Raw genomic sequence first — 12,446 nt, 5'->3', positions numbered from 1 at the left:
ACAATGGGAACACGTACATGGCGCGGTGGGCACAGGTGATGACAATGGGAACACGTAGCTGGCGAGGTGAGAACAGGTGAAGACAATGGGAACACGTACCTGGTGCGGTGGGCACAGGTGAAGACAATGGGAACACGTACCTCGTGAAGTGAGCACAGGTGATGACAATGGGAACACGTTCCTGGCGTAGTGGGCACAGGTGAAGACAATGGGAACACGTACCTGGTGCGGTGGGCACAGGTGAAGACAATGGGAACACGTACCTAGTGAAGTGAGCACAGGTGATGACAATGGGAACACGTACCTGGTGCGGTGGGCACAGGTGAAGACAATGGGAACACGTACCTAGTGAAGTGAGCACAGGTGATGACAATGGGAACACGTACCTGGCGAGGTGAGCACAGGTGAAGACAATGGGAACACGTACCTGGCGCGGTGGGCACAGGTGAAGACAATGGGAACACGTACCTAGTGAAGTGAGCACAGGTGATGACAATGGGAACACGTACCTAGCGCGGTGTCCGCAGGCGACAATAACATGGTGGGGCCGTGCACGACACAAAATAAACTAAAACAATTTTGTTATTTTACCAGTTAAGGCCCACTGAGCTACGTCGTTCTTTTTCACAAGTGAGCTGGCCCACAAACGATAGCTCGACGTAGTGGCTTATATTTCGATGTAAAGCTTTCGTGACTGCAGGAATTCATCTTCTTGGTTCTTTCGGTAAAGTCACGTAGAAGGGAAATAATAAAATAATAAAAATAGAACATTATAAAATTAAATAATATTATATTAAACTATATAATTTTATAATATAATTATACAATATATTATGTTTTATCAATATAAAATAAACATAATAAAATAATATAAAATAATATAATAAAATACTATAATAATATAATATATTATGTTTTATTTTTATTATTTTATTATTTCCCTTCTACGTGACTTTACCGAAAGAACCAAGAAGAAGTAGTGGCTTATCACGTGTACAACCCTTCCGACAGACACCCTTGCGCGTCCACCCGCCTGCACGCTCCAACCCTTGCGCCGGCGCGGGTGCCCTCACTTGCGCTGGGACGTCTGCTCCGTGACCTCCACGCGGTCGAGGAACCAGCCGGCGCTAACGCCGCTGTTGTCATGTCGCAGCCGCACCTTCTTCAGCTCGCCCAGGTCCACGGCCGCGACTGTGAAGACGTCCTCCTGCAGCGGCCGCAGAACGATGACACAGTGGCAGCCGGGAGGCCATTGGCGACGTGGATATCCGCCACACACGATTTAAGAGCTGACTCCTTTTTTTTCTTTTGTCAGTCTCCTACATCACATTTGTTCTGTAATGTCGTATGTATGTTAAGTTTCTTTTGCACCGTACGTAATTAACTGTGCTAATCGGAGGTGCGGAGGGGGGGGGGAAAGGTCAACAAACACCCAACATTTCGATTTAAAGCTTTCGTGACTGCAGGGATTCATCTTCTTGGTTCTTTCGGTAAAGTCACGTAGAAGGGACGTAATTTACCGAAAGAACCAAGCAAGCAGCCGTCCTGAGGACGGCTGCTTGGCCGAAACCTCGTGAGAATTTGTATTATTTTATTACTTCCCTTCTACGTGACTTTACCGAAAGAACCAAGAAGATAAACACCCAACATTTACACGCCTCGGATTAGCACGGTTGGCTATGTACGGTGCGAAAGAAGTTCAACGTCAATACATGTTCATATCATAGCGTTTGTGCTGTATAGCTCTCCGATGTGTTTTCAGGATGTTCGTGTTTCACTCCATGGGCTGGGAGCGAGTTCCTGAAGAAACTCAACCAGAGCACATGGTCCTCAAAGCCACGCTCACTCAACCACGAGCCTCACCCACACAGTGAGTTGCCTCTTCGGTCTGCGCTGTTGGTCGCAACGACTTCTACTCCTCTGTACTCTTTGGTTCTTTCGGTAAAGTCACGTAGATATATTTTATACCTACGTGACTTTTTTTAGAACCAAAGAGTATGGATTCCTGCAGTCACGAAAGCTTCAAATCAAGATTCTACTCCTCTGTCAACCACACCCACGACTCAGGTTGCTCCACTTACTTCTCAGGTAGCTCCACCCACTACCCAGTTAACTCCACCCACTACTCAGATAGCCCCACCCACTACCCAGTTAGCTCCACCCACTACTTAGCGAGTCCCACCCACGACTCAGGTAGCTCCACCCACTACTCAGGTAGCCCCACCCACTACCCAGTTAGCTCCACCCACTACTCAGGTAGCTCCACCCACTACTCAGGTAGCTCCACCCACTACCCAGTTAGCTCCACCCACCACTCAGGTAGCCCCACCCACTACCCAGTTAGCTCCACCCACTACTCAGGTAGCCCCACCCACTCACTACCACCAACTACCATTAGCACCACAATCACCACCGCCACCAAACGCCACCTCCACCACGGGCAAATCCACCGTGCGTGCATTTTTGGCGGGGGGTCTCACGTTTGCGCGCTCGAACTTGTTGCGGTGCTTCTCGGAATCGCGCAATTGCCGCTCGCCGGAGTCACCCGCGGTGCCGTAGACGGTGATGAAGACGTTGGCGTTGCTGCCGGCGCCACGCACATCGCCCGTGAACACGTGCACGCTGTACGTGCATTCTGGGGGGCGAGCCGGAGAAACGACGGCAGGAGTGGGGGTGCCGAAGCGAGAGTGGGGAGGGGCGGCACGTCATCGTCGACGATCCTCTGGAATCTGGGGTTCCTCAGCCGTGTTTCCAGGCAGCCCACCAATGTGACTGGCATGTGCTTCATGGTCATGTGACACCATACGTTATGACATCGCGTTGAGATGCCCTGTGACTATTATAATGCAGCTTGTCAACGGCTCTCTCCTCGTCGATCCTGTTCGTCTCCCTTTCACGTCACCAATCTGTGTTTATTTAATACTCGGCGCCAGATATGTCTTGGCGGTTCCACAGCTCAATGGGCCACTCCCTTGGGCCTTCCTGGGCCACATGTGGCCCACTGGCCGCCAGTTGAAGAATCCTGCTAAAGACAATGCGATCGTACTAAACAATATTGTCTTTGAGTTGTGCGCCTTTTGGCGTCATCTGGTCCAACCCATGTGAGACTAGGCTCTAAGGAAAGCTGCCTCGGGTGTGGACCAATCAACTTCAAGGACAGTGCATACATTATCAGAGTTATGTTTTTTGTTTGCATTATGGCTGCAGGTATTGTGGTCTATGCAAACATGACCCCTTGTAAAAAAAAGGTGTCAGTTTTGTTGCCAGATAGAAGGGTAAAAAAACAATTATAATATCAACCACTTTAATTGTATTTAATGGAAAAAAACACTCACATCCCTGGGTGGGTGTGAACCACCAACCTTTCTGTTAACAACCAAACACACTAAACCATCTTCACCGCAGTACAGCTGCAAGCATTCTGTTGCGGTCTTGTGTTTAATGCCCCGTTAATAAGATGCAATCTAGCATCGACTTCTGGTGGGCAACCGATTGCGTCGCAAAGACAGCTCTCTGATGGCCTGGGCAGGCCAGGACACATCGACCAAATGCGTCAGGGGTTCCTGTGGCTGGGGAAGCCTTCATCCGGTGGTGGACTGGCAAAGCATTGCACATCGCGACACAACTGTTGACCTGCCATTGTATTTCATCGGAAGAACATTCGAATATGTTATGCAATTTTTGGATTAACAACCTACTTGCTCTATTGTTTCATTTGGTTCTTTTCCAGGAAAGTTGATATCTCTACCATCTAAAAAGGTTCCACCGACTCATTCACACGTCTTGATTATAGTCGCCTGTTACGTTCACTGACCAATTCAATATTGACTTCTTGTTTGCAACAGAAAAAAAACCGCGCACGTACTACTCCCCCGGGTGGGCATGAAGCAGCAACACTTTCGGTTAACGCCCAGACACCCTAACCCAGGGGTCGGCAACCTACGGCGCCGGAGCCGCATGCGGCTCTTTACGGGCTGCTTCTTGACGATATGTACGTACATAGATGCATTGCGGCTCTTGAAATACTGAATTTTGTACCGAATTGGAAAGAAATGGCTCTTCTTGTTATTTTGGTTGCCGACCCCTGCCCTAACCCATAGCGCCACGAGAGACAGACGATTTGCCTTTGCCAGCTGCTTTGCTTAAAGCAACAGCTCCCCGAGATTGCTAAGTGGCAGCGCTGTACCCAACAACGAGCATCGCTTCCCCCGTCATCACCCCCGGTCAGCGCAGACGGAAACATTGCACGTGACAGATGGCACTCCCCGACCAATCCGCCTGGGAGCAACGGCCGCCTCAATTATTAAAATGAAACGGCACGATCGCATCAATAATTTAGGGAAAAGGGGTTCTAAAAAAATGTTTAATAAATGCCATTAAGACATGAAGCAAATGCGAAGATGGAAAATGTTCAATTAAGCAAGCGGTTGCCATGGTGTTTAAACGGTTTCGACTTTAACTGCTGCCCTAATCTGGCCTGCTGCCCACTGTGTACTTCAGCACCAAAGCCATTTTATTGGGCCCTTTATGTAAAAACACATGTTTAACATTGTATGACGTTAAAAAAAACATAACAGTGCAGTAAATAATCCTCTGGCATTGAATGTTTGAATAATTTCGACGATACCTGCATTTGGAAATGTTCATAATTTGGATCCAGTGACACCGATTTACAGTATTTATAGTATTTAGCAAGAATAGTGACAGAATGGTAGCCAAGGAATGGAATGCGTCCGACAGAAAATCCACCGTGGAAATGAAGCGATGAAATAGTGGATTTTTGCACCGTAGCACCACTGGCAATGATTTGGAAAGGCCTTCATCTAGCGACAGATTCATCACGGCTGCTGCATGATTAATTGTAACCATCTATCTCGCTGATCGGCGCTGTAATTAGAAAGCATCCCTCAAGAATGAATTCTTAGTTGGAGTGCAATTCCTCCTTCACCCTACGCCAGGGCTGTATTTAATAGCGGGGGAGGGAAGCAAAAGGCACATTTGTCCAATGCCCACGTGTCGCCCGATCCTACCTTTAAAAATATATTTTTTTAAATAATGACGTCACATATTGGGTATGTGTAGTGGTTAGCGCGCTGCGCTACAAACCCGGCAACCCGAATTCGATTCCCGCTCACGGCCAACACCAGTGACAATTATCTGAACCGGTCCTGGGCCTTCCCTAGGTCGACTCAGCCTCAAATGAGTACCTTGCGGTGTTTAATCCACCCCACTGGGGATACAAAGGCGGCCGGGCGTGGTGCTGGCTACCCACCTCCTCGCGTGCCGTGCCGGCCTTCATAGGTGCAACTCGCGAACATAACTTGTCCCAACAGCTTCTTAAAGGCTATACGGGAAATCTTTGTCTTTATACAGATAAAATACAGGGACTCCTCTACTTACGAACGAGTTAGGTTCCAGAGGCCTGTTCGTAAGTGAACTTTACTCATGTCGATTCCAAACATGTTGTACGGCATGTACACTAAACACAGGGAATGGCTTTAAAAGTTTTAAAATCTCCTGTGCAGATGCCACTGGTTCTTCACGTTCTATAGATGTAGATGCCACCACCGCCATCTATTGCGCGGTGCTCGAACTTACGAGTCTCGGTCCGAACAGGCAACTGGACACACGGACGGGTTTCTAGATTTGAATACGGACGGGTTTGTTCGAATCTCTGAAAGTTCGTAATTTTGATTGTACATCAAGAGTGGGGAGAGAGGCGTGGGCGGGCGGATAGGGGAGTGGTATTTTCTGTTCTCCCCTAGGTGGGTCCCCCTGGATGGGTCCCTCCGGGTGGTGCCAAATGACCATAAATGTGACCCTGCCCTCCACGCCCGCGTAAGGCCAGAACCGAGCAGCTCTCCCCTCCCACCTTTCAGGTTGCTGCCCTCCTGGGGGAGCAGCTCGCGCACCACCTGCCCGTCGTCCTCGTTGCGAGCGAGCCAGCGGCGGCACGCGAACGTGTACGTCTCCACGTCCCCGTCCGCCTCTCCGCCCGGCCCCTTGCCCGCCAGCGACGCCATCGGTGCGGCCACCCCGGCGAGGCTCCCGCGACGGCTCCCGTCCCGTCGGCCGGCGCCGGCCTCCCCGTTCGTCCGGGCGCCGCCCGCGGCGGCGGCGGCGGCGTTGGCGAGGTCGCGCTTGCCGCGGAAGCGTCGCACGGTGACGGAGTCGAGGAACCACGCGGAGGAGAGGCCCTTGTCGTCGTGACCCACGCGCAGCTTCGCCAGCCGTCCCACGTCCTCCGCCTCCAGCTGTGCGGCACCGGGGACCGAAGGAAGGGGGGGGGGGAGACGCTGACCTTGGGTGCAAGCCGTGGCGATGGCATGAACATTGGGTGGGGGGGATGGTTGGCACCGTGCGAACGCTGTGTCGCGCGCGCAGGAGATGTGGTGGTGGTGCAAAATAGCGGTTTTGGTTATAACGGGTGACAGTGAAACGTGGAGAACGACGCAGCGAGACAGACGAGGAGAGACAGACGTAGAGAAAAGAGAGAGCGGATGACGCCTGGTTGCTTAAAGAGAATGTCATGGAAGAGCCTTAAAGATGGAATAGCCTGAGTGTTTTCGCAACTGTTTCTGTTAACCGAAAAGTTGGTGGTTCAAGCCCACCCAGGGATGCGAGTGTGAAATTATCTTGCACGCGAGAAGTCAACATTTAATTGCTGTTGGTACGCAGTTAAGTTGTTTGTCTTACGTGCTGGAGAAATACGATTTGCACAGGTATCCGTAATGTTCCTGAGCTCTTCGTATTTTGCACACACGACAGTTCCATCTATTGATGCTCCAGCAGGACTTTGAAGTTGCAATTTTTTTAGTCGTTCACGACCAGACCCCGTGTTGAACATTTCACTTCCTACCATATCCGCAATATCCACGTTCACTGGCTTCCACTGGATGGTCCCCATTACTGGCAGCGGTGAGCGTGGTTCTTTAATTTTTTATAAAATTAATTACACGAAGATTTGTCAACATGCACGCACATTCAAATCGAGAAATTAAAAGTTCACTTCTTGTGAGCGAAAAAAAATTTCACGTCCCTGGGTGGGCTTGAACCACCAACCTTTCGGTTAACAGCCGAACGCGCTAACCAATTGCGCCACAGAGACAGCTGACGATGTTGCTTGACTGTGCTCTCAAGAACGCGAGACTGCTGATGCTTCAACCATGCTAATTAATTAGGGGAACACAAGATAATAATACTCTTTGGTTCTTTCGGTAAAGTCACGTAGGGTATAAAATAAAATAAATCACGACGTTTCGGGCGCAACACAAGCGTCCGTCATCAGGTGGGAAAGCATGGTCTGCTGCTGAGGCAGACTGTTTTAAAAGGTTTGAAATGGGTGCAGCCAAAGGGTCATCAAGAAGTGGCCGGGGCTAGTGATGTTAATGTAAGAAATTAGCATGTAACTGTAAGATAGGAGGAGAGCGGCCTCCTCGACGAGGGAGTGCAACCCAACGGGTGCAATCAAAAGGGAATGTGAGCATGAGAGTGCCATCCAAAGGATATGTGAGCATGGAAAAGTCCAAAACCTATTTGCTGTATTGTTTTATTTAAGCAAGCCAGTCATATGCAGGTGGGATGTACCATTATCCAGGTCACCAAATCATATTCATACGTGACGACACCCGAAAAGAGACAATACCGCTGTTCATCATTAAATGCAACAACAACAAAAATGACGAATTCAGAAACAAATGTAACCGTTAAAATCGTATTTCTGCAACACGGAAATACTTAATTGCGAACAAACAGCAATACAACGTTCACTTCTTGTGTGCAAAATCACAACTCACACGCGTCCCTGGGTGGGTTTGAACACGCCCAAACCTTTCGAGTAAAAGCTACGCACGCTAATCGATTGCTCCACAGCGACAGCTGAATGGCTGAGTTGGCCGTCCTGTCTTTAAGGCTCACTCGTGGCATTTGCGTTCAGGTTTTAAGCGACCAGACATCATCAGCCACGGGCATCAGAGGCCGCCGCGTCTGTACGCAACATGTTCTGACTGATATTGTAGTTGATTGGTGAAGGACAACTCAAACCCTCTGAAAATGTCGTTTTTCAACACATTTGCTCTACTCTGCTTACCGCCTGGCAAATTGTCCACCCGCAATGTTGGAATCTCAAACACACGACGATTCCATCCATCTAATGCTCCCACACCTGCCCTTTTAAAGTTGCCCCCCCCCCCCTTCTTTAGTCGTTCATCGACACGTACCCTCCGAGCCGCCTTCCAGCTGCGCGGCAGCGTACACGTGGACGGGAGCGATGTGGGGTGGGTGGCGTGGGGGACGACGCCGACTCTGGGCGCATGAACATCGCGGTGGGGTGTAAGGCGGTGCCGGATTATCCTCGTAGCACAAGTAGCTACACGTGCTACGGGCCCCGCACCTTCAAGGGCCCCGCGCTAAATGCGTTCAAGCGATCAATTCCGGTTCAGTGATTGTGCACTTGCTCTATTACTGATTTAAAGCTTTCGTGACTGCAGGGATTCATACTCTTGGTTCTTTCGGTAAAGTCACGTAGAAGAGAAATAATAAAATAAAATAAATATAAAACAACAACTAATTTATTATTTTATTATTGTTATTATTAGAAGGGAAATAATAAAATAATATCAGTATGGAGAAAAAAATATATTATTATTTTATTATTTCCCTTCTACGTGACTTTACCGAAAGAACCAAGAATATGCTCTATTACTGTGGTACTATACCGCCTTCGACTTTTTTGAACGACTGGGTGTTAAGGTTAGCGATTTGTCGTATTATCTGGCTGTGTGGCAAATGAAAAAATACAATTACTTTACTATGCAAGTAAAAAAATTGTGTTTTAATATTTACGTGTTTTTATTTTAGACCCCTTCATAACATATGCTACCAGCCACGCACTAGCTTCATCCGGCACTAGGAGTGCGAGGATAGTCAAAGAGATGCAGAGAGAGAGAGGGTTAGGAGGAGATGGGCTTGATAGAGAGACGCAGAGAGATGGGCACGGAGACACAGGGAGACAGACTGAGAGAGACACGGTGATGTGAAGACACAGCGAGACAGACAGAGAGAGACACGGTGATGTGGAGACACAGGGAGACATACTGAGAGAGACACGGAGACACGGGGAGACATACAGAGAGAGACACGGTGATGTGGAGACACAGGGAGACAGACAGAGAGAGAGACACGGAGACACAGGGAGACAGACAGAGAGGGGCACGGTGATGTGGAGACACAGGGAGACAGACAGAGAGAGACACGGAGACACAGGGAGACAGACAGAGAGGGGCACGGTGATGTGGAGACACAGGGAGACAGACAGAGAGAGTGGCGGTGATATGAAGACACAGGGAGACAGACAGAGAGAGAAACACGGAGACACAGGGAGACAGACAGAGAGGGGCACGGTGATGTGGAGACACAGTGAGACAGACAGAGAGAGACACGGTGATATGGAGACACAGGGAGACAGACAGAGAGACACGGTGATGTGAAGACACAGGGAGACAGACAGAGAGACACGGTGATGTGAAGACACAGGGAGACAGACAGAGAGAGACACGGTGATGTGGAGACACAGGAAGACAGACAGAGAGAGACACGGTGATGTGGAGACACAGGGAGACAGACAGAGAGACACGGTGATGTGAAGACACATGAAGACAGACAGAGAGAGACACGGTGATGTGGAGACACAGGAAGACAGACAGAGAGAGACACGGTGATGTGGAGACACAGGGAGACAGAGAGAGAGACACGGTGATGTGGAGACACAGGGAGACAGACAGAGAGAGAGACACGGAGACACAGGGAGACAGACAGAGAGGGACACGGTGATGTGGAGACACAGGGAGACAGACAGAGAGAGACACGGTGATGTGGAGACACAGGGAGACAGACAGAGAGACACGGTGATGTGGAGGCAGCCTAAGAGGGACAAAGGCAGGAGCAGACAGCCCGACGTGATGATAAAGAGAGAGAAAGGGGGATATACATCGAAACAACATAATTTATCGTCATCAATGTATGCCTCTTTCTACAACAAAAAATAACATGATTCATGACAAATATTATAATTCATAATCAAATAAATTAACATGACTTATTATTGCTTTAGACTTACTTATCCAGTAAGTACTCAAGCAGCACGTTTAAATAGAGAAAACGTCTTAAAGAAAGTAGACTTTTCGACGAAAGTCATAACTCCACACTGTGACATATTTAAATAACATCAGAATCCTAACCGAGTTTTGCATTTCCCAGTGCTTTTCTCCGATGAAGTCGACAGAGGGAAAAAAACCTAAGAATATGAATCATTGCAGTCACGAAAGCTTCAAATCTAGAATTAATGCCCTCTACGGGGAGGAATTCCACCTATCTGTTAGAGTTTTTAACAGACAACGAGACAAGAAGTCACAGCTTCTCGAGACGCTGGCCTTCCTCAAGAGATGCCGAGATAACAAGGTAATACCCATCGCTTTCACACTCACATCCGCTGCTGTGTCCTCACCGAACTCTAAACAGATCTTATTTAAAGCTAGCCTATCACTAATCTCGGAGAGAATAAGGTTACTCCGATCTGAACTCGATAATTTAGACAAGACTCTCTTACAAACACATTTAATGTTAATACAAAAAATGTCACCTTCCGATTGGAACCACGTTGATTACATGACTTCTGCTTCTGCTGACTCAATGTCAGCCAAATGCAAAGCTAACCTGATTTCTAAATTCAACCTCCTATCTAAGAAGAAACCAGAGCCACACATCGCAAAGCTGGATGTTAACAAGACCGTGATTAATCAGAGTAACATCCCAATTTCTGACAATCTAAAAACGGTACTGGCCAAAGGACTAAATTTCGCCGTCACTCCTAAATATATACCAGTAGAGGATATGATTTCTCAGATTGATGTAGCCCTCAGAGGCATAGGACACATCCATGCAGATGTAGCAAGAGCTGAAATAGCTACTATTCTTAAGAATGCTAAGAAACCCACTAGTAACATCAGCAAAAACGAACGCTCTGAACTCGCGGACCTAAAAAAGAGAGATGATATAGTCATCCTCTCGGCAGACAAGGGCAATGCCACGGTCATCATGGATAAAGATTCATACAACAACAAAATCCTGGACCTTCTTAATGATGGGAGTTACTCCAAAATTAAAAACGATCCCACTAAAAACCTAACGACAAAAACCAACAGTATCATCACGAGTTCGACTTCCCTAATCGAACCAAGCAAACTTCCCTCTCTAAAACCATCGGCGGCTAGACCACCCAGACTCTATGGTCTTCCCAAAATCCATAAAGAAGGCACCCCGCTACGACCCATCGTGTCGACGATAAACTCTCCTACGTACAAACTAGCCCGTTTTCTATCAGATACTCTGCTCCCCTTCACAGGCAAGACCTCTTCGGCAGTACTCAACTCAACCCAATTAGTCTCTATGGTTAAGGACATGGTACTATCTCCTGATGACATCCTCGTCAGCTTTGATGTAGTATCTTTGTTCACCAAAGTCCCAGTACCGGACACCCTAACAATAATTGAGGACTTAGTCCAACATGGATTGAATTCTGATTCTCTCATCAAAACGCTATACCACAGAGCCCATGGCATTGCTGACCAACACCACCTGGCCGGTGAATTAAGACATGTACATCGGGCCCTCAGGATGAACGGATACTCTGACCGCACTATCCGCCAAGCTGTCTCTCCCACCATACAGAAACAGCCACATGAAACTCCGACAAAAACTATCACGTTGCCATACATAGCAGGCGTGACCAAAAAGATCTCCAAAATTCTAAACAAACATAAGATCCAAGTCCGATTCAGTACAGTGCATAAAATACGTGATTTGATTCCATCTGTGAAGGATGTCGTTCCTGACTTACAGTATCCTGGAGTCTACAAATTGAGTTGCATTTGTGGTGATTGCTACATTGGAGAAACGAAACGTCATGTCTCTGATCGTGTCCGCGAGCACAAGTCAGATCTGAAACACGGCAGAACTGATTTTTCGGCCGTTGCCGATCATTGCTACAACTCGGTGGGCTCTCATGAAATTGTATTTTCCGAGACCAAGGTTCTCTGCAAACCTCCTGGCTACCATCAAAGGTTTGTACACGAAGCCATACAAATATACAAACACAGACATAATTTCAACCGTGATGACGGTTACAAACTGAGTAATCATTGGAAAGATGTGATTAACCATGAAAAAAAAAAAGATTTAACTACACTTATTTACCAATCTTATTTGACAGACAACCATTACTGTTTAACCATGTTTAGTGGTGGTCTTCTTGTTACAGGTTGAGTCACAAACCGCACCTCTCCATAACAAAGGCTCAGCCTTTGTTATGCAGTCTATTCTTAGTCTCAAGCCTCACCTTACCATATTAATAATAAGTATGCGGCCCTTGCCCCACCACCTTCTCCAAC

At 47.9% G+C, this 12,446-nt stretch overlaps 1 protein-coding gene and 1 non-coding gene across 2 annotated transcripts in view; both read right to left on the bottom strand.

Annotated features, from left to right (window-relative positions):
• The window catches only part of LOC144722059 (lipoxygenase homology domain-containing protein 1-like), a 97,118-nt gene that overhangs the window by 44,783 nt on the left and 39,889 nt on the right, over window positions 1-12,446 (bottom strand). Inside the window, exons 25-27 of the mRNA XM_078600150.1 lie at window positions 5,873-6,254; window positions 2,481-2,635; window positions 1,074-1,207 (exon numbers count right to left, since the gene is read on the bottom strand). Coding sequence (XP_078456276.1) covers window positions 1,074-1,207; window positions 2,481-2,635; window positions 5,873-6,254 — 671 coding nt within the window. The remainder of the gene's footprint in view (window positions 1-1,073; window positions 1,208-2,480; window positions 2,636-5,872; window positions 6,255-12,446) is intronic.
• TRNAN-GUU (transfer RNA asparagine (anticodon GUU)) lies at window positions 7,035-7,108 on the bottom strand. Its single transcript has one exon. It is a non-coding gene; the product is annotated as a tRNA-Asn (tRNA).

Source organism: Lampetra planeri, chromosome 13 (assembly GCF_965212315.1).
Source record: "Lampetra planeri chromosome 13, kcLamPlan1.2.h2, whole genome shotgun sequence".
Taxonomy (NCBI): Eukaryota; Metazoa; Chordata; class Hyperoartia; order Petromyzontiformes; family Petromyzontidae; genus Lampetra; species Lampetra planeri.
This window is presented reverse-complemented; position numbering and strand designations above follow the sequence as displayed.